The following is a 22366-nucleotide window of genomic DNA, read 5'->3' on the forward strand; positions in this document are numbered from 1 at the left end:
AAGGGGATTGAATCCTAGGAACAAACGCCAACTCTCTCTCTCTCACTTTCTCTCTCTTTCCTTCTCTTTTCTCTCTCTTCTCTCTCCTAGGGTTAGGAATTCGTATGGAATGAGAGAAGGGTGGGTTTAGGCCTTTATATAGGCCAGAACTGATGGGAATGGCCCCAGGGCCATGGTATACTTAGGTTATAGCCAAAAGTGGACTGTTCCGATCCAACGGAGCTGTTCTGGAGACCCCTTTTCCACATGCAGTCGGACTTAAGCTTCCTGACATTGATCTAGGTCAGGCTAAGACTTCGGTCTGATCGGGTTTACAGATCGACCGCGGAGGAGCAGTTTCAGTTCAACGGTCACCGGTACTCGATCAGGGCCACAAGTGCACTGACATGTTTTGAAAATTTTTCCTAATCCGAGGGTGTAATTCGGTCAGATTCTGATGGTCTAAATTCTTAGATTTGGCCTACAAGTGAAACGACTCAATTCACTTAAGTTTCAGTTCGTTTCCTAAAGATATTCGCGTTTCTCACACACTTACTCCGGGCTCAAGTTGTACGTTTCTGGATACAATTAGGACTTGATTTCCGAGGTAGTGGTCAAGTCCAACATGTAAGACCCATGTCTTAGTCTGTATCGTTCCGTTGGCTTCCGCGGTCCTTCTGGTCAAATTTCGACAACCTTCGCACCGTATCCGACATTTGCGCATGATCCTAAGCTAGGTCCCACGCACCGACGTCGGCTCGATCCGAAACTTGTATCATAGCGACCGCGTCGTTGCCGCGGTTCCAACGCCGTGACTTGCGCACCAAACCGATACCCAGGCTAAGAGATGTAGGCCAGCGTTTGTTTCGAAGAAACGCCGCGCGTTGCATATATCGAGGGAATCTCTACGATATGTCCAATCAATCAATCAATCAATCAATGTCAAGTACAAGTCAAGTCACACCTTACCCAAGTACAACAACCCATCCCTCTTTCTCCACAAAGTCAACTCTCTCTCTCTTCACCCATTCCTCTTTTCCCAAAATTTCAACCCAAACCATACCTTCCATCACCTCTCCTTACATCACCCATCACTCCATCACCTCATATCACCCATCACTTCTCCCTCTCCCTCATTTCTTCCAAGCAAAAAAAATTCACACGTCCAACCCCTCTCTCCCAAACCACAAGTGTGGTCCACCTTTTCATCTTCCATTTACACCCTCTCATCTCTCATCCACCGTCCAAGGCAAAGGCAAGGAGCATTTGAGGCCAAGGGAGCAAGGAGGAGGCTTAGAGGTGGGTGATCCACCGTTGAAATCTTGATCTTTAGGGCCCACTTGTTGTGGGACCCATTTTGATGTATATGTTGTATCAATGGAGGGCCCATAGTGGCGGGGTCCCTACTCTCTATCTCACTGTATATTTCTCTCTCTCTCCCTCTCTCTCTCTCTCTCTCTCTCTCTCTCTCTTTCTTTGTGATGTTGTAGATCCCACCAATATGTGTTATATCTACCCCGTCCATCTACATCTAACGGTGTGGCCCACTCTATTGCAGGTGATGATCCACACCATCCACTGTTTGGATGGGCCCAATGCATCTTTTTATATATATATATATATATATATATATATATATATATATATATGTCATATTTTATATAATATATATAATATAATATGTATTATATATAATATATAATATATAATATTATATGTATATATGTTGGTGGGCCACATCTACGTGGGACCCACCACAATAATGTGTTTATGTATGCCGTCCAGTGTCCCTGGATGCTGGACGTTGGCGAACAGTGAAGTGTAAACTGACATGGAGTGTACTAACGAGCTAGCCAAAGAGAAGGGAGTGGTGAGCCACTCATGCAAGCCCCACCTTGACGTTTTTATATAAACCAAGCCGACCATCCTATTTCCCAGATCATTTTAGGCATTAAGCCGAAAAATGATCTCAATCCGAATTTATGATGGGCCTTAGCATAGCAAACAAGTTTCCTACCATTAAAATACCTCCCTGATGCTCCTGTATATCAAAAACCACCCAATATTGGACTCGATGGGATTGTATCGAGCCACAGGGACCAATGGCTGGGATGGATTCGTCTGTGGTGGGCCCCATCTATCAAAAACCATCAAATCTTTGATTTTTCAAAAAAAAAAAGAATAAGAGGCAGCAGCATCTGCTGCTGCCGCTGTCAGAGGGCGGGCGGACGGCGAGCAGGGCCTCACGGCCCCAGCTACGAGCCCCACTGTGATGCGTTTCAAACATCAAAACCATGCATTTGGTGGGTCCCCACGGACCAGCCGTCCACCCTAAAAATCAGCCGTAAACGGAACTCAGGCGGGCCATACCATCTAAAATCATGTGAAGACATGCCTAAAACATATAAAATCATTTGGTGGGGCCTACCTGAGTTTTGGATGTTGCTGAAACTTGGTCTGGACCGTCAGCCAGGTGGGACCCACATAATGGGTGGGCTGGATTTGTGAACCACATTTCGGTGGGCCCCACACCCACCGCCAGGTCCAAGTGACCTTATAAACAGGTTGGACGGCATATGAATATCACGGTGGGCTCCTGCCCACGTGACCAGCAGTTTGGTGGCAAATAAACATTTCAGTGGGCCCTACTCCCTGGTCCACGTGACCTTATGAACCGTTGGATGGCAAATATATGCTCCGGTGGGCCCCAGTCCCACCCAGGTCCACATGACCTTATGTACAGGTTGGGTGTAAATAAACGTTATGGTGGGCCCTGGCCCACATGACCTTATGTACAGGTTGGATGTAAATAAATATTACAAGTGGGCCCAGGTGGGTGGAAAATAAATATTACAGTGGGTCTTACCCTGGTCCACATGACCTTATGAACAGTTGGTTGGAAAATAAACATTATGTTGGGCCCTAGGTTGCTTGGAAAATAAACATTACTGTGGGCCCCGGTCTGAATGACCTTATCAATGGGTTGGATGGGAAATAAATATTATGGTAGGCCCCACATGGGACCCACTTATTTATGTATTGTAAACCACACCCTCCATTAGAGTGGGCTCCATCATGATACATATGTTTCATCCAACTGTCCAACCATATTGGAGATAATTTAAGGTCCATTGTTAAGGCCCACCTTGATTTGTATAAGGCCCATATTATGAGGCCCATTGTGATGTATGCAAGGCCCATGCGACTGGGCCCATGTTGATGCATTTGTGGCCCGTCATTGAAGCCCACCTTGATATGTATATGTGAGACCCATGTATGAGGCCATTCGATGTATTAGAGGCCCATGGGTCGAGGCCCAATAGGATGTACATAATGTCCCTTGTAGTGTGACTCCACCATAGCATATGTATTGACATTCATAACGGGCCACGCCTTGGGAGAAATGCTGGTTTGACGTCCACATTGATAATGTTGGTTAAATGTCTGCATTATAACTCTCCCTAAGGCCCACTGATAGGCCCATACTTGTGGTAAGTAGGCCGTCTAGGCCCATCTCCGTTATACACAGCTCATCTCTTTATACATGTTTAGTATAGATCCATGATTCATGATCATCCGCATCATATGTATGCCTGATGTGAGGAGTGACCGATCATAACATATGCCTTCGGGCGGACTGTTTATGGGCTCCTTGATAGGCGGAGTTGCCCCATATAAGTGCATGGTACACGCAGGATTGTTGCATGACTGATAGTGTGACTCATGCACTTGCATTTGTGTGATTGTAATTACTGTATGCCCTAGCGACATCGGGGCCATAGCCTCCACAGACACATCATGGATGGCAGGATTGGATACCGAAAATATTTGGTTCTAGCATACGGGCACCATAGATGTCCCTGGGTGAAAATTTCCAAACCCGATGGTACCAGAGAATGACTCCAACGTCGAGACTGAGTGGATATATGAGCGCACGAGGGCTAAATACTAAGAGGCCACGTCTCCCACTGTGTCGTGGTCGGTTGGAAAGGAGTGTGGCCTTACTCGCCCGAGGGTAGGGGCAATACTAGGCTGAGTTTGACCAGCTCGTGAATTGGTCTGCTATCGACGTGTCGGAAAGGTATTGGCAGACTATTGGTCCGGCGGATAGTGAGGTTTCTTACGCTCATTTGGACTGTGCGGCTTGGAGAGCGGCAGTGCCTCTTAGAGTGTACTAAACCCCGGTGATTATCCAGAATGAGAACTGTACTGATGAGGATTGACATGCTTGAGTTGCATCTCGCATCGCATGGCATGTTATGGCCGATGACATTCATATCTTGCACCGCATAGCCTTGGTACGGCTGATTGTATTCATGTACTCATCACCATGATTCCGCATTACTTTGACCTTGCGTTCTGAGCATGCTTATATTGCGCACACACTTACACCACCCTCTAAGCTTCCTATAAGCTTATGCACGATTGATGCATGCAGGTGACGCCAGGACGCAGCCATAGCATAGTAGCAGCAGGAGCGTGCAGACGAGCTTTGGAGTTTCTATCTTTTGCATTATCTTGTATTTTTTTCCTTTCAGACGCATTGTACTCAAAAGTTTTTGATCATAGTGGATTTTGTGGTGGTGATCTTGTGGTTATTGTTCGTGGGTTATGCTTTTGGTTATACTCATTATGAATCAGACTGATGATTATAAATCCTCCTTATAGTATCTCAGGATCGGAACCTGGTGAATGGGTGCTGGGAGCCGAGAATGGGGTTCTGCGGAGGCTGTCGGCGCCAGATTCGGTGATCGAAAATTTTGTGAGCCCGGTTTCTGAGTTCGGGGCGTGACATAACATAGCGGTCATAACCGTATGGTTTTGTAGTAATCGAACTTTCGACGCGCGGTACAAGTCCGATACGGAGTCTCAAGGTGCTCCCGAGAGCAACCGGGTTTAGAGATTGATTCTGGATTTCAGGGTAAAGTAGCGCCAATGATTCTACTCGTTTTGGCTTTTGCAGATCATATTTAAAGTGATTAGTTCTAATTTCACAAATAATCTGGTTTAACACTTAGCTAATTCTCGTCTAATTTCTAAAGGATTTAGTCCTTAGTGATTTCTGCCTGAGGTGGTACTCGGGTCTTTGTACGAATTTTTTGAGACGTTACACACATACTTGATGTAGTTTTGTTGGTGACTAGTCACTTGCATGTGAGTTCCGCTCCACTCGTGGGTTTTTCTCAAAAGTCAACTGGATGAGCATCCCCAGTGGATGTGCATTCAATCATCCATGCATATAAATAAGATTGCATCGTAGATTGTTTTGTATATTTTCTTGTTTAAACTACACTTAACTAATGTGGTGGTGTGTAATCTTGAGGGAAATTTTCACTGAGTTGGGAACTCATGCTTTAAATATATAACCGTACATATGATGTAGGTGATTTGAATGATATTTATGTTTAGACTGATGAGGAGCAGATACAAAAATCAGGAATGTATGGTTGTATTTGCCTTAAGAGAAGTTGTGTGATCTTACAGCTCAAGTCTACATGTATTTTATTCTCTTTCATATGTTGAATTAGCTCTTTTATTTATTTGTTAGAACTGAGACAGTGGTTTGTATAAGCCTTATGGGCAGCCACTCGTATATCTTGAATGTGTATGCAAACTTTCCTTTATGTTTGATTTGTTTCTCTTCCACTGAACTGCTCACTCTTAAAGAAGAAAAGCAAAAAAAAATTATATATGAAATTTGGACTATCTTTAAAGGTTAACACTCGGCTTTTCAAAAAATGAGTACTAAACTTGGGCTACGAAAGCCACGGAGCATACGTTTGTACCAACTGAGTGCCAAATGTTATGTAATGCAATGTAGATGGAAAAGATAAGTGGGGGGTTGAGAAGAGAGTGAGTATTGCACAATTCTAATGTTGAAATTTGGCGAAGCCGATTAGAGATTGGATGGTTGGATGAACGTTAGTGTCGCGAGGATTAGATTAAGTAGCTTGGATTGGAGCTTGGGTATCTTGCTGAGGAACTAGCTAGATTACTTTAGACCTGGGTTGAACTCTATCTTTTGCTCTCACTCTTCTAGGTAGAGGGATGGGATGACCAAGATGGCTAAAGGCTTAAGAGGCTTGGGGGTTTTGGATGCTTGAGGGATTCTTGAGGATATAGAGGATGATTGAAATGGGAAGGGGAGGAGGTTATTTATAGCTTTCAAACATAATTTTTTTGGTAACTCCTAGCAAGTCTAGGGTTGAAATAGGGTTCGATGGCTGAGATTCCAGATTGCCACGTTGCACAATTCAGATGGTTGGATTGCTTGGTAAAAGTGTGCTTTGGGGCTCAAAGGAGGGGCACAAAAGTTTTTTTGGAGTATACACACGAGTAGAATTCTTTGAGCGAGGTTTGGTATATGTGAGCTGCCATGGGTTGGGCGGCGGTCAGATTGCCACCTAGGGCACGAGTTTCCTCTTGCTTTGGCATGGGGTTTCCCACATGTGCAAGAAAGCTCCTCCTGCTATAAGGCTTGCTTGTTGTCTGGGTGGTGGACCTCTATTGGGCCTATGAGCTTGGACTTTAAGCTTGTTTTTTGGTTTGTTTAGGGCCTGGGTTGACTAGGCGAGTTGATTGAGTTTTGGCCTAGCAAGTCGACTCGGTATGACTTAGTGAGTTGACTCGGTGAGTTAGGTTTCGGGACTCTTAGGGTTTAAGATCAGGGCTTGTTTTTTAAGGATTGGATCAGGGTTTGGCTTGGGGTTAGGGTTAGGGTTAGGGCTTGGGTTTAGGGTTTTTCCATTCATTGAGACTGTCCAATTTCAATTAGCTTGTCAGACTAAGATGGGTGTCTACACACCTGCGAATTGTAGTTGCACATATTTTTATATTAATATTATCAGATTCTACATCATTTTTAATTTTTATCATTAAAAAGTGTAAGTTATCACATGCTTAATTAATAGGCTTTCAAAGAACTCATTAGAAGGATACGCTCTCTTCTTCACAGGTCACCTGATTCCGTATAACCAGTGGCTGGATAGATGACCCATATGCACAAACTCGGACTTAATTGGTCTAGCCTTGAAAATTGAAGGGGTGAATCTACACACCTCCGTGGCACGTGTATGAGATATGCTTTATGTATGAGGTGGGAGCGGATTAGGTGCGGCCCCAGCCTCACCCAACACGGTGGGGCTCTAACCATGGGGCCCACCCTTGATGCATGTATTGTATATCCATTCTGTCCATCCCCTTTTCCAGCTCATTTTAAGACATGAGGCCAAAAATGAAGCTGATCAAAATATCAGGTGGACCACACCATAGGAAACAGTGTTGATTGAACACTCACCATTAAAAGCTTCATAGGGCCCACCGTAATGTTTATTTGCCATCCAACCTGTTGATAAGATCACACAGACCTGGATGAAGGGAAAAACAATTATCAGCTTTATCCGAAAAAAAAAAAAAATTTGTAGCCTACAAGAAGTTTTTAACGGTCAATAACCACTGTTTCCTGAATTGTGGTCCACCTGAGATTTGGATCTGCTTCATTTTTGAGCTCATGCCCTAAAATGAGCTGAAAAAAGGGATGGACGGCGTGGATATACAATACACACATCAAGGTGAACCCCATGGTCAGGCCGCACCTATCACATCAGGTGGGCCACATGTGCAAAATCGACGACCCGTAGCATCAGGAAGAATGCAACATTTGCAGTAAGGCCCCACAGATGTGATGAAACTTAAATACACAATCGTACTAAAAAATGATTGGTGCAGCCATGTTATTTATGTTTCAAGATACCAATCGCTTTCTCTGGTTGTTTTTTGCCATAGAAAACTAAAAATAAAATTAACTACAATTCAAAATGAGAACGTCTTCAATTATCGTGTACGCGGCTTGATCAGCCTATCGAGACCGTCCATTTGGTGCAGCCTCCTATTCATGTGCCACTGTGCTAAACTCACTCCCATTGGACAGTCCTAGGATCCGATCAGTAGCCTATAAAACTGGCAGTCAAGATTGTCCACTGAAGAAAGGTCCAATCAACGATTTCAACCATCATTTTGGAGGGCCTGATCATGGACCCTTTATGGTTATAAAGAATCACTTTAAACAGATGATCCTAACCATCCCAGCCTTCACTTGGATGATGGATAGCTATCGAGAATAATGTTGACTCTGGATAGGATCATGGAATCATACGTCAGGGTGCTAGCCTGCTGGGCCTTGTACCACAACTACAATACACAGCTTAAATCCAAACCGCCCAAACAGTAGCCAGAAATTACATGGATGAAATTCGGACATCAAATGGAAGGCCAGTAAACGGTCCAAATTCAACAATCAAATACCCATTAATTAGAGGTCAGAATTGTATAAACAACCTAATCTTGGGGCGGTCCCTCTGTCTGGGCGGTTGGGATTCAAGGCATATGACACGTGTAAAGTAAGGGAGAGGCTGATGAAGAGGAGAAGAAAACTGATATTGATGCTTTTTTAGCTGAGGAACTGGCCCCCGAAAGATGATGTTCTGTCGAAATGGGGTGCTGCCGGAAAACAATGGATTCATGGTATTGCAGAGAGAGAGAGAGAGCAAAAGAAATAGCTAAGCTCTTCTAAAATAGCCAAGCTCTTCTAAAACCCTAGGGGAGAGAGAGAGAGAGAGAGAGAGAGAGCAAAAGAAATAGCTAAGCTCTTCTAAAATAGCCAAGCTCTTCTAAAACCCTAGGGGGGAGAGAGAGAGAGAGAGAGAGAGAGAGAACAAAAGAAATAGCTAAGCTCTTCTAAAACCCTAATGGAATACTGCTTCCATTCCTATAGTGATGTGGATTCAAATGGAATGAATATGAGTACGATCATTTTTTATTTTATTTTATGGAGAAAGGATGTGAATGGAATCTGGCAGTGTTATCCAACAGGTCCTTGAAAATTCAGCTAAGTAGTCGTATAAATCAAACAAGGACTAGAAAGTTGATTTCTTCTCAGATAAGTCATTAAAACTTGAAAATCTCATTTACTTGGACCGTCCTACCCTGACCATCTTTTACTCCCAGACATTCTTTTACCGATGCATGAGATCTAACAGTTACGTACCAGCAAAGATGATTCTGGGCATCTTTTACTTCCTGACATTCTTTCACCAATGGATGGAATCTAAAAGTTAAAACTAACAGTAGGGAAGCACCTTCAGAAACACGCCTAACCAACCATAGAGGACAGACAAGACAATGTTCCAGTGATCTAGAACGCCATTCATTTGGTACTGTAAAGGTTTACCAGCCAGACCATGATAGAGGGGCCCACCTATACTCTTCTGGCTCAACCAAGGAGTGTAGATTTCCTCAGCATTGAAGGCAAATACAACAAGGACTCATCGAGTTAAACCCATTGGTAGAGCAAATCCAAGTTCCTCTCACCATGAATTGCAAACAAGCAAAATTTCTAGTTTACAGCTTTTTTCTAGCTCAAAAAATCCTACTCTGTAGAGTTAATACTCAGCATGCTTTAACCAGCCCTGAAACTGGAAATTAAAAACAAAAATAAAAAAATAACAGATGATGGATGGATGTTCAACAACAAAACTGTTGCTACAAAATGCCTAACTTTTCTTGAGTCACAACCATACATCTTTTATACTTACAGACTCATCAACATCAATCAAGAGCAGCAAAAGTTATCAGGGGAGGATCTTGCGTCGGCGTCGAGGAGTCTCTCTCCTCACATACATTTTCTCTGTTTCATTCAGAGCTCGGCTAGACCCGTCTGGCACACTCACAAACTTCCAGCCACCACCGCCCCCTCGTTTCCCACGTGGGCCCAGCTTCTCGACGGTAAAGTTCCATCCTTTTGATGGACGCCTCCTGCTATATTTGTGGCACTTCACCTCTCCAGCCATCTGCAATGCAGACCAAATTATAAAAGGTAGAATGTTTTATATAGGCCATATTAAAAATAAAAAGAAGATCAAAAGAATAGACAACAAACAATCCATTCGATGTCCGGGGAAACAGCATGGAAGGATTGCAAGATTAGGCTGAATTTCTTAAGAGAGAGATTATGGTTTTAGTTTTTGCATATATGACCTTTTACCATTTCAGAAGTTCAGTAACACACGGAGAAGTGAGGTCCAGAACCAAGAGACAGCACTTAAGCTGAAGGGGCATTCAAGTTACAACATTGGCAACTATGTTTCCAAAGTAAGGCCCAACTAAAAAATCAGTCAACTTAGTTTTAAGTCAAAAGGAAAATTTCTGCCGAATTTGAAGTCCTGCCAAGTTCCTAGAAATTGATATTGGACTAGATGCCTGGCCAAAGTCATCTTGGTTGGACCTTTTTTTTTCCACACACCCACCCACACCACATGGGCACTCGATCCCTGGTCTCAGTGTTGAGACATGTGAGTCTACTACTGAGCCATGAATGGAGACCCATCTTGGTTGGACCCTAAGTCAGCCCCACGCCATGCAATATCCATCAGCACATGAGAAAAGTGCCTTAAGTTTCTTCTCATTACCCATTTAGATCAAATAGTACTATAATGCATGAAATAGTTTTTTGTGAAATAGGATTCGAGTTGGATAATGAATTGTTTAGGGCCAGTTGGATGGGGCAGCTCCGATGGAATTGTATAGGATAGGCCCCATATCCATTTTGTTTTGGGCGGGAGACGGAAGTCTTTTTTTTTAAGTTGCTATTTATTAAAAGGCAAAGATGAGAGATCTACACCAAAGATACTGATTCAGCCAAAAACTTGAAAGAGTTGATACAATCAACCCATGCTAAAACATCCATTTTTGCCCTACTAAGACTGGCTGCTTGTACTGATTATGAAAGCATCTACCACTCCTTTCTGCTCGAATGGCCCACAGCTTCTTCCCTTTGTTGTCCGCACCCACCACCATGCCAAGCAATAAACAATTGGCTAATAATCGCTTTGGGCATTACCCAATGCGCCTAGAACATACAAAGGATCCTATCCCAAATTTCCTCAGCTAATGCACAGTGCATAAAGTGATGATGGTCAATGGTCTTGGCATCTCGCAAGCACATAAGACAACCCTTAGGAATGATCATTTGCCTCTTGTGAAGAGTGTCCACCGGGAGAACCTTGCTTCTACGCACTAAGTAAGCAAATGTTGTACCTTCGGTGGACCACCAAAGGGCAAGATGAAAGCCAAGGGAGCCTCAGCCAACTTACCCTCATAAAAGCAAATTGCCTGGTAGAATGGACTGAGAAATTTACAGACTATTCCTGTCTCCAAGCCCACCTATCCTTATACAACCAGGACATGCACCTATGCAGAAGAAGGGATAGCAGCCTTATTACATCATCTGTCTCTTCCTCCAAAAGGTTCCTTTTGCATATAGGAGTCCAAACCATAGAACTACCAGTTGTCAAACCACACTGAAAAATGAGGATGCTCGAGTAGTCTATCACAACATCAAACATCATCCCAAAAACAAAACAAGAACCGTCTCCTGTGATAAAGCTGAACCTCTTTAAATCTGCTCGCAACCCTCACGGTTCCCTTCCAAGTTGATTAAGTTCTGTAATGGCAAAAGTCCCTGGTGAACCACCCTCCAATCCTGGTTCCATATTTACATGCAATCACCTCTTTCCATCCCAAATCTCCACAACCATTTACCTGAAAAGGCTAAGTTCACCGACCTTAGGTCCCTTAACCCTGCTCCAGCTTCTGAAACCAGTTAGCAGACCTCCCATTGCATCAAATGAAATTTGTGCTCACCTTCAGCTTCTTGCTACAGCAAGTCCCATTTATCCTTTCTAACATAGCCACCACCGAAGGAAATAGGGATATAAAGCAAACTGGCATGTTCAACATTGCTGCGTTGGTTAACATTAAACTGCCTCCTAAGAACAAATGGCAGCTCTTCCCACTAGATAACTTCCTTTTTCTTTTCTTTTTATGACATTATCTTGCAAATGGTTCAGAGGTTTCCCAATACATAGCGGAATGACAAGATATGCAATGGAAGACTCCCAACTTTGCAACCAAAGATCTCTGCCAAGCCTCAGGCCTTCCTCATTTGTCATCCTGATACCCAAAATCTCACTCTTGTGGATATTTATTTTCAGCCTGAGCATCACCTTGAAGCACCTGACAATTTTCCCTATATTGTCTACCTTGACACTATCTAGATTGCAAAATAGATACAAATCATCTACAAATGAAAAGGTGGGGATATCTGATGCAACAAACTCTTCACTTGAAACCCATTTATGAGACCCTGTTCGATGCCTCTTTCCAACGTCCTACTCAATGCCTCCGCTACCATCACAAACAAGAATGGAGACAGTGGATTACCTTATCCTAGACCCCTAGATGCCTTGAAGAAACCTTTAGCATAACCATTTACTGCCGCACAAACCATTTGCTAGACCCATTGAGCTTTTCATAGGCGAATTTAATAACTTCAAAATATCCACCCACGCAATATGGGACTTGCCATCTTGCATGAACTTGATCTAGCTCCACCCAAAAAGTCAATCTCCGCTGAGCTTTATTCGGCCCATACATTGAAGTGAAAACCCATTTGAATCCCAAAGCCTTGTCCTTGATAAGCATCGAAACTGAGAACTCTCCTGCCCACCAATCCTCTTTGCACCAGACTCTAAGAGTCCCAGATAATCAAGGTACATTCTGCAGAACCCTTCACGTCCCACATTCTCTGAACTTCCCAACCCAAAGAGAGTCAACCAGCTCATCACTCATCACATCAGTTTTAGTTTCCTGCAAAGCAACAACACCCACCCCTTGTGCCCCTTGCAATAATTTGGCCTCCTTTCCTAGGGCAGCCCAAACCCCTTACATCCCAACGGAGAAACTTCATTGAGATCCTATTCTTACTCCTTTCCCCTTCCTTTCCCCTTTAGCTTTGATTCGTTTATCATAAGTAACAGAAGATACTAGTCCTGCCAAGTCTCTTACCTCTAGGGATCTCTACAGCGAATCCTGTCCTGCCCTTGAATTTTTCTGAGGTCCCCTTTCTTCTTCTAGCTGAAATAGCACAATCATGTCTTCCTTGAAAACTCCAACAGTAACTCCCACCATTAGGCCCATGTGGCCCATCACTTCCTACATCCAACGCATCCCCTAGCCATGCTAATATTGCCGTGGGCCCCTCAATAGATAGCCCCAACATAACCTCAAAAACTGATATGAAGATCTAAAGGAGTAACTGTATACATGTCTTGTTCTCTTATCTCGATCATTTGGAGAGGAAGGATTGACAAAGTGCCTTCTTCTACATTACACGAAATTCCTTTGGGCTCAACAGTATTTTCCCCTGACACAGACAATTCATCACGTTGATCTTCGCCCAGATCTGTTGCTAGACTGTTCTGACTAATACCCTGATCAGTTGCCCTAATGCTGGAGTCTATCACATTTTAAAGAGATATCAGAGCATTTCCTGAATATGCTCCATAATTCTTTTTGATCAACTCCTAATGCCTGAATGTATCACTTAATGGGAACTCCGTTGCCATCTCTTCGCCTAGCAATACTTCTGTCATCCACACTTCAGTTGTAGGATTCTTCTAATTAGGAGCTGCTCTCGCATCGGATCACGCTTTAGACTCCCACTCCCGCTCCCACTTCCTACCTATTTCTATCTGTTTACATTCTGAAACAGACACTTCCCCACTCCCATACTCAAAAGTATTGCCACTTCGCTTCACGCTTCGTACAACTATAATCCACACCAAAAATAGCACCCAACACCACCTGTGCTTCAAGCCCCTGATCCGCTAGATGAAAGTCTGATAGAAAAAGGGATTTGAAAAGGGTGCCTTTTTAAGACTTTCTTGGCTCCCACCTAGGAATCGTTTGAGAATTGAGAAACCAACACCCTAAATTTCTTATTCCAATCCTTCAGAATTTATTTTGTATTCCAAACTTCTAGGATAAAAGGTCCCAAAAACACACGCCCTTACCATGGAATTTGAATCAAATAAGTTGTGATCATCAGATTTCAAAAATAACTGATCCATGAGGAGAGAAAAACACACACCATGAGAGAGAGAGAGAGCTCAAAATCAGGAAAAAGTAAACATTATAGCAGTTTTATGTTAAAAAATACATATCTGCCCTTTACTGAATCTCAAACCCGATTCTTCATGCGAGTGGGAACCTATTAATGAATTTTCATGGACATCAATCATTATCTTAGCCTAAGTAGAAATGGACATACATCATTATCTTACCCTTTCTCCTAGCACATTCGGTTGGCTTTTAAATGGTAGGAAGCAAATTTTTACTACAAACATCTAGTATAAATGTATATATGCATGCATGTATTGTGATAAGACTTAGAAGATGATCATGATGATGATGCATGCATGTATGTATGTACATATGTATGTACTTAATGCTATGGGAATTTGTCAGGTCACCTTCCAACTTTTTACACTTCCAGGGTAGAGAGAGGTGGAGCAATTATAACTTACTTTTTTCTTGTTAAAGTTCATCCTTTGCACAAATTCTTGATAAAGCATCTCATCTTCCTTCATTGATATCTCATAATGAACTTCATCAGGATCTCTTGTGGTGCCATCCCAGCCCTCGGGCATAACCTTGAAGTCAGGCTTGTAGGGAAGGGAAGCCACATGGAATTCCCTATCATGAGAGTTGAAAAATCTGCAAAAATACCACCAGAAACAGTTGATGAGTTTTTCTCTGAGAAGCTACGTATATCTTAAATTTATTAGGTTATTAGTTTTCTCAGATTTAAAACTCTAATATTTTTTCTTTCCAAAACTACAGGTCTCTCAAATTTAATACTCTTAAGCTATTAGTACTTATTTGTGAAGCAATTGATTCTCCAAGACAAGAAACTTATTTTTGAAGGTAATAACAATTTGTTTAAGGAGAGAAACCAAGGAAATATGAGATAAAGAGTGAAAGAAGAAAACGATAAATCCACTAACTTTGATGATGATGTGAGGCATCAACCAGAAGTTTACATTTTAAAACTGCATTTTTATAATTAAATGCAGCCCACTTTCATAAAGGATATCACTAAAAGCACAATAAAATCATGCAATCAATTGAAATCTGATTTAAAAAATAAAAATAAAAAATCAATCATAATTTCCCAGTATGAGAATGGATCGTGCCAGCAAATATTTACATGTTTCACTCCATGTAATGTATCTTCTGGTTACATGCAAGGTAATAAACAGTTCATTCCAACACAAAGACTGCAAGGGAAGCAACAAAAAGAGTAATAACGATCAATGATCATAATGACGACAGCAGCAACAATATGCAGCTAGCCCATGACCCGAAGATAAGCAGCAACGTTACTTCACTTAAGATTTAAGATAAGGCCAGGTGGGCAGTGAAGGTTCATTTAATAGACAATGAGCGAGCAACAAGCAGAGGAGCATGTGGGGTTGTTCTAGCCTTGTCAACAGTGACGGCATACTGGAGTAGCAAGCATAAGCTGAAAAGCAGCAAGCGAAGCTTTACGAAGCAAGCCTGCGTCCTATTACATAAGGCTAGATAGGGGCTTCACCCCAACCCTCCGAGGCTCTTGAAGAAGCTTCTTCTCATGTTGCGTTTCTTTTGAAGTTGAATAATTTTTTCTGTGGTATTACAAAGCCCCCCCATAATATACCATTAGATTAATTCAACATTCTGTGCTGCTCACAACTCCCTGAGGCCAAGGATGGGGTCTAATTGTCATTCCAGGATTTGCAGTCCAATAAATCAATGGGGCTTTTTACAGCCAGCCAGCTGAAAAATGCGTGTGCCATTCAAAGGCAGAATCTTCCAACAATCTCTTTATTTAAGGTTTTGGCAATCTCATTCACCTCTATCTTTGCCCTAGCAAATGACCTGGTTGGCCTATTGACTAAATCATCATTTCATTGAAGACAAGAGACAATCCCCAATGCTTCGTGCATCTGATTCATGCCCACGCCAATTTGTCCCTTCAATACGCTTCAACCTAAAAGTTGCCACTTTGAAGTGATGAATGAATCTTCTATCTTTCTCTAAGTACTTTGACCTCGTTTGAATTGCCCCAACCAAGTCCAGAAAAGGTAACTATTATCGCCCCATTTTCATCTCTATGAACACCACCTTGCCCCAGACAGGTCCTGATTAACACTGGAAATGCCATCGATACTCTCAACTTCCACCACATTGTTGGTCGCTTCTACACCTCTTTTTTTTAGTTCATCACCATGCACCGTGCGCTTTCATTTCATCATTAAATCATACCTATAACCCTCATATTCCTTTCTAGTGAACACCTATTTATAGTTCAGCATTCAATGATATATGTAAAATTCACCAACAGGATCCCAATACCCTCAATGGCTCTTCCTAAATACTCCTCATTAAAGAAAAATAGAAGTATTCCCCACACGGTGTAATTATCGTGTGCTCTCCACATCAAAGAAAATGGAAGCATACTCGTCGTCATCCACCCACTGTACATATGCAGCCTTCTCTTCAATGGATGATTCCACAGTGCGTTCAGCAGATTTGGGTTCCATGAGCACACATTTTAATTATGTCTACATGTAATAGAGAGTGGAATTTATGTTTCGATATTCCAAAAATATTTTCAGTCAGTGTGTCATGCTTTGCTAAGTCGAATAGCATATTCTTGCAACTCATGATATTGGCGAAATCAGGAAAATGGAAGGATGAGAGTTAGAATTGACTGCCCGATGAGGATGAATACCCCTGGAATTGTATGTTCATATGCAGATGATGTTGCTCACAATCTTCTTGTGTTCACAGTTCACACAACCACGCTGGTGAAATGACACTTATTCCAAGTCCGAACTACTTGAAACATCTCAAAACAGTCCAAAACAGTGATATTGGGCCTTGAAGGTGGGCATGGATCCAATAAAGACTTCAAATCTGGGCTTGGAATTGGGCTAACTTGGTCCTCAAATTCAATTACAATGTATTATAGCAGGTAGGCCGTTAGCTGGGCTTGAAGCGGGCTCAAACTTGGGCCTGAAAATGAGCCAAATAGGTAGTTGGGCCAAATTTGCAGGTCAAATATAACTGGGCCTTACTCGAGTTTGAAGTGGGCTTGGGTTTGTTGAGCTCAGCTTTAGGCACTAGGCTAAGGATCGTAGAGGAAAGGGGCCTAGAGGAGTCTCCAGCAAATAAAAATAACAATATGCCCTCCTCAAGACGATGATGCCTACTCACAAGTCTCACCTAAGGGTAGTAGAGAATTATGATTGCTTGTCTTTTCTTTTTTCCCTTTTACCCAAGGATCCTAAACATCTCTCTCAAAGGCTATGATGCCCATGCTTATCTTACCTAAGGATAATAAACAATGATAGTTCTTATCTTTGTTGCTTTCTTCTCTATTACCCAAAGGTCTCAACTATCTCTCCACTTTATCACAAGTGAAAAAATAGAGGTTTCCGGCCAAAAAATAATAATCTTACTAGGCACTGTGAGATTTCAACAATAAGCAGTACAACGAAAAATCGAGCCCCGATGGTCGGTAGATCTGAATACGCAAATATGGTGAGACGACAACTACTAAATCAGCAACAATGGCCAAGCAACAGGTACGTACAGATCGATGAAAGCTCTAATACCAATTATGTAAGGTCGAGATTGTTACCATTCAAGCTTTCCTTTCTGATGGTATGTGCACAATCGAGGCTGTAAATCAGCAACCACTAGTGGATCATGGTTGGCTAAAATATTCAATCATGTGGCAACTTTTGTGAGATGGCCTGTTTGTTTTTCGTTGCTTTTGCTTGTGTTTGGTTCATCCAAAGCCCTTGTTTATATAGATGCAAAGGTGGTTACAAATAAGCTTAAGATCCCTTTGGTTTCGTCATATAATTTGGCCAGCAAATCAAGCCAAGCATCATCATAGAGTGAGATTCAATCCCAGGCCATCACCTGGCTGGGATGGATCACAACAACTCCATCTCAAACAAACTCTAGGAGATAATGACAATAAACACAGGATTATCATTTAATCCCGACTAAAACAGCTTTTAATGCCATTTTTCCAACAAAATCTTGCCTCTTTGAAATAACCTCCCACCTCCCCAGCTCTTGATGATCTCAGCTACTCAGAATATCCAGGAGGGGCCAAAGAGATTAAGGAAATGCATCCATAACTTTCTTGGAGTGTTGAAAATGACGCCACCTTGCAAATAAAGCAAATATTGGGATACCTGTGTTCCCTATAACTATAAGATGGCTGAAAAAGAGTATGCTCATCCTACAAGTAACAATGCACAAGACCCACATAACAAATCGGAATCCCAGCATGGTTGCTATATACTAATTGTGTTACAGTCTGGTAATTCATCTCCTCAATCCGAGTTTACAACAAAATCACCCATACCAACCACACCAGTAGAGAGCATGCACTAAATCAATATCTTTCTTTACAAACTTCCACCATTCACTTCAACTCATCCAAACCCAGTCACAGAAAATGGCAATACTGTCATATTCAGCAATTCATTTTTTCGAACATGCTTCATAAATCCCCAATGACATCATCAAATCAAAATCTAAGTCTCCCATCAAGAGCACGAACTATACTGAAAATTGAAGGAAAAAAGCAAACCAAAGACATATTATCTAATTTTACACCCATGTATCATAATATGATTGAATGACTATTCATTGGACACGTGTGCAGTCCACTGACAAATGGACGTTTACCCGTTAAATTTTCTTTTTAAAGGCATTAAACTGTTATATGTTGACTGCCCATATTTGTTTTATGTCCATTTAGAGTCTCATAATCGAAGGGGGTGCCCCAGTCTACCAGGAAAATAATCCAGGTTGATTGAGTGTGTCCAGAAGTACATTGCATCCTATCATGTTGGTATGTTGCACAGGTGTTGTATCAGGTTGTTTTTCTATAAACATCCAAACATAATTAGCCTCCCACAAGTGAATCTCTACTTCCAACCCTTAAAATAGTTAGCACCACTACTGGAAGGGTAATGTGGTCACTACAGATATTGTTGAAATAAAAATTCCTCTCCCACAATCTACAAAAACCTTTTTAAATATAATTTAAAAAACCTAAAATGCACAAATTTCAGTAACTTCAGAGCTTAAGCAAAGATCAGAAAATTATAAATATCGAAAGGACTGCGTGCATTTAGGGCCCGTTTGGATACCACCAAATACGTTACTTTTTTCTACTTACAGCAGTAGATAAGTAACTTATTTGAGATAAGTAAGTTTGGTTTATGATCAATTATAACTTTTTTATTTAAATTTACACAATCACTTCAGTTTAATATGTAAATCAAGAAAAACTATTAGAGGCATAAGTAGCCTATCTTAAGTAACTTCCAATTCAAGCTATTTGGGCCTGTTTGGATGCCTGTAACTTTTTTAAGTTGTAAGAAAGTTACATGTAACTTACTTACAGGTGTAAGTAAGTTACAGGTAATCCTGTTTGGATGTAAGTTGTAACTTACTTACAGGTAACTTTGTTTTTGTGTTTGGATAACCTGTAACTTTGTTACAAGTAATAAGTTAGATATTCACACTAGAGAGAGTTGAAATAGGGAATCGTTGAAAAATCAGATTGACACATAAAAAAGATGGGATAAAATTATTCCATTTTATTAAGCCCATATAAATGAATAGTTTGGCCGATTCTTAGGCTAAACTAATCAACAGGTGGGCCATAAAAGTGGGACCATGTTTTCAAAATGTTAGTAATGTGGGCAAAAAACTTGAGCTACATGTGTGTTTGACATCCTAGCTGACCATCAGATGGGTCCACTGTGTCCAATGACTAGCCCATAAAATTAGAATGGTCCAGTTATCAGAAGGCCAACTTGTATACTGAACGTGGACCACTGAAACAATCCATCTGCCGAGCAAAATGGCCTATGTTTGGGCCAATACATCTACACAAGGGCGCCTGCTTGATGCACAGCCTGGTTCTCCCATACATGACAAGTTGGCATGTATGGCTGCATGTGTGGGATTAGCAAAGCTCAGTGTAACGATTTCATTAACAAAGAAGACTAGCCAAATACAACAAGTATAACCATAAACCAGCAATGACTTGATTTGCAAATTTTTTAAATGATGCTATCACTATAAGCCATGAAGGCTATGTGACATGTTATGTGGGCCCACTATGATGTATTTGTTTCATCCACACCATCTATCCATTATTCCATATCATTTTAAGTCATCAGCCCAAAAATAAGGTACATCAAAATTTCGGGTGCACCACATCACTGGAAACAATGTTGATTGAAAACCCACCATTAAAAACTTTTGGTGGGCCACCAATGTTTTCGATCAAACTGATATCTGTTTTGTTCCCTTCATCCAGGTCTTTATGACCTAATCAACAGCTTGGATGTTAAACAAACATTACAGTGGGCCCTAGTAGTTTTTTAATGGTGGACTTTCAATCATTATTGTTTACGGTGTTGTAGTCCACCTGAGATTTAGATATCCCTCTTTTTGGAATCAAGCCCTAAAATGATCCAAAAGAATGGATGGACGGCATGGATAAAACAAAATACAATATAGTGGGCCCCACAGATCATCAGCCTTTATCCACGCCACCTCACCAAGCTGTGTTCGTCAACACAGAAGCCAACAAATAATAAATAATAAATTAAAAAAAAAAAGAAAAAAAAAAGAAGGAAAGAACGGAAAGAAAGCAAAAAGAGAGAAAAGGGGTTTCCTACATTGCGGAAGCTCGATGGGAGAGGGAGAAGTAGACTGAGAGAGGGCGAAGGAGACTTGAGAGAGGGACGCTTCTTCAATGCATTGCGATTCTTCCCAACGATTTTCATTTCAAAATTTTCAACCATTACCTGTATCAAAGATACAGGTAACTTGAAAAACGACTCAAGCGCCTGTAAGATTTTCGCCTCTTTCTCCTGTAAGAAAGTCACAGGTTGAGAGAAAGTTATATGTGACTTTCCTCCCCCAAACACCAACTGTAACAAAGTCACCTGTAACTTTGTTACATTTTAGAAAAGTTACAGGCATCCAAACAGGCTGCGCACATCTCTGTCCAACCAATGCTCGTTGGAGGGAATGTCAACATGCATTTCAAAATGGACTAATGAAATTTCAAATTCTGAGATGCCTGTAGTTTCCCACCAACCGTCTTTAATAACGAGAATCAAACTAAAATAATATGAAATAAGTAGTGAACAAAGCATTGCTGCTTACTCAGGACAGGTGTCGAGCAAGAGCTCGACGGAATCATCCAGTGGCCGCCCGAGCTTCTTCTCCTCCTCCTCCTCCAGCTCCTTCAGCCAAAGGATGGCGTGCACCCTCTGCCGCATGATCCGGTACTCTTTTGCAAGATGTTCGACTGTGTACGTCTCCGGGTCCTCCTTGTGCTTCCGGTACATCTCCGCCTTCTCCGAATCCTTCAGATACGACCCGCGGGCCCCGGGCTCCCTCACCTGCTTCATCAGAACGCTAAGATCCCTCATCCGATCCTCCAACCCATCGACAAACGCCTGGCTCTTCCGGTTCTCTTTCTCCATCTCCTCCACCTCGTCGATCTCCAGCTTCGACAGGGATGCCGCGACCTCAGCCGTCTCCGGCGAGATTTGACGGCCCACAGCCTCTCCGTCGAAATGGTCCTTCGTCAGACCGGTGGACCAAGACGAGATGGAATCCCAGCCGGGATCTGAGGCGGGATCTCCTTCAGGCTTCGATGATCGGACGGTGTCCCATCCCTCTGTCCAGGCCCCGTTGTTGTCGTTTCCACCGTTGGATTTGGAGGAGAGGGCTCGGTAGATGGAAATGGTGGCGGATTTAAGGCCGTTGGATGGGAATCTTAGATCGAGCGGTGCGGATTTCTTGAGAGAGATAGAGAGAGGAGAGGATAGTCGAGAGAGGAGGCGATGGAGGTTTTCCATCTTCGTCACTTGGTCTCGTTGCAATGGAGGAGAGGGTTTAAAAGTGACAATAGGGGTTATGGCACGTGCAACGCACGTGAAAAGAGGAACGCTCATCGATGTCCGGAAAATGCAGATGCAATGTGGAGCCCACCACGATATCCGTGTGCCATCCTCTCCGTCCGTCAGTTTCACCGGTCCATCTTAGGGCAAATGGAAACGGATTGGTTACTCCCCTGCCACCAGCCAATGGCTGGTGGTCGGTGCTCAGTGGGCCCAACATAATGTATGTGTTTCATCCATGCCATCTATCTATTTTTCTTAATAATTTAGTACATGAGACTAAAAAGGGGTATATCCCAGACTCAAGTGGTCCACATCACAGGAAACAGTGTTGAATGAATATTGTCCATTAAAATCTCTTTGGGGCCCATAAAAGTTTTGGATCTAAGCTGATCTTTGTTTTTTCCCTTCATCTAAGTTTGTATGACATAATCAGCAGATTTGATGTCAAATAAAAAGTTTAGTGGACCTTAAGAGGATTTTAATGG

At 42.2% G+C, this 22366-nt stretch overlaps 1 protein-coding gene across 2 annotated transcripts; it reads right to left on the reverse strand.

Annotated features, from left to right (window-relative positions):
* Positions 1-9150: 9150 nt before the first annotated feature.
* Positions 9151-21947, reverse strand: LOC131239752 (protein GAMETE CELL DEFECTIVE 1, mitochondrial). Of its 2 annotated transcripts, XM_058237608.1 has the most exons (4): positions 21136-21947; positions 14403-14592; positions 9573-9827; positions 9151-9452 (listed from the first exon to the last, which is right to left on the reverse strand). In XM_058237608.1, exons 1-3 carry the CDS (start codon positions 21930-21932, stop codon positions 9609-9611), a joined length of 1206 nt encoding a protein of 401 aa, XP_058093591.1. In that variant the 5' UTR covers positions 21933-21947; the 3' UTR covers positions 9151-9452; positions 9573-9608. The 2 variants fall into 2 exon arrangements, with proteins under 2 accessions (XP_058093591.1, XP_058093590.1); XM_058237607.1 differs by lacking the exon at positions 9151-9452 and having other exon boundaries at positions 9470-9827.
* Positions 21948-22366: the final 419 nt, after the last annotated feature.

This window comes from Magnolia sinica, chromosome 3 (assembly GCF_029962835.1).
Source record: "Magnolia sinica isolate HGM2019 chromosome 3, MsV1, whole genome shotgun sequence".
NCBI classification, from domain to species: Eukaryota; Viridiplantae; Streptophyta; class Magnoliopsida; order Magnoliales; family Magnoliaceae; genus Magnolia; species Magnolia sinica.

What these genes read in the sequence shown, in the direction of transcription:
- LOC131239752 (XM_058237608.1), bottom strand. Translation starts at nt 21,932, where the DNA reads ATGAGCGTTCCTCTTTTCACGTGCGTTGCACGTGCCATAACCCCTATT. An exon ending in TTGCTCGACACCTGTCCTGA is followed by an intron (nt 14,593 to 21,135) that starts GTAAGCAGCAAT and finishes GTATTTTTGCAG; the next exon opens with ATTTTTCAACTCTCATGATA. An exon ending in TGAACTTTAACAAGAAAAAA is followed by an intron (nt 9,828 to 14,402) that starts GTAAGTTATAAT and finishes TCTGCATTGCAG; the next exon opens with ATGGCTGGAGAGGTGAAGTG.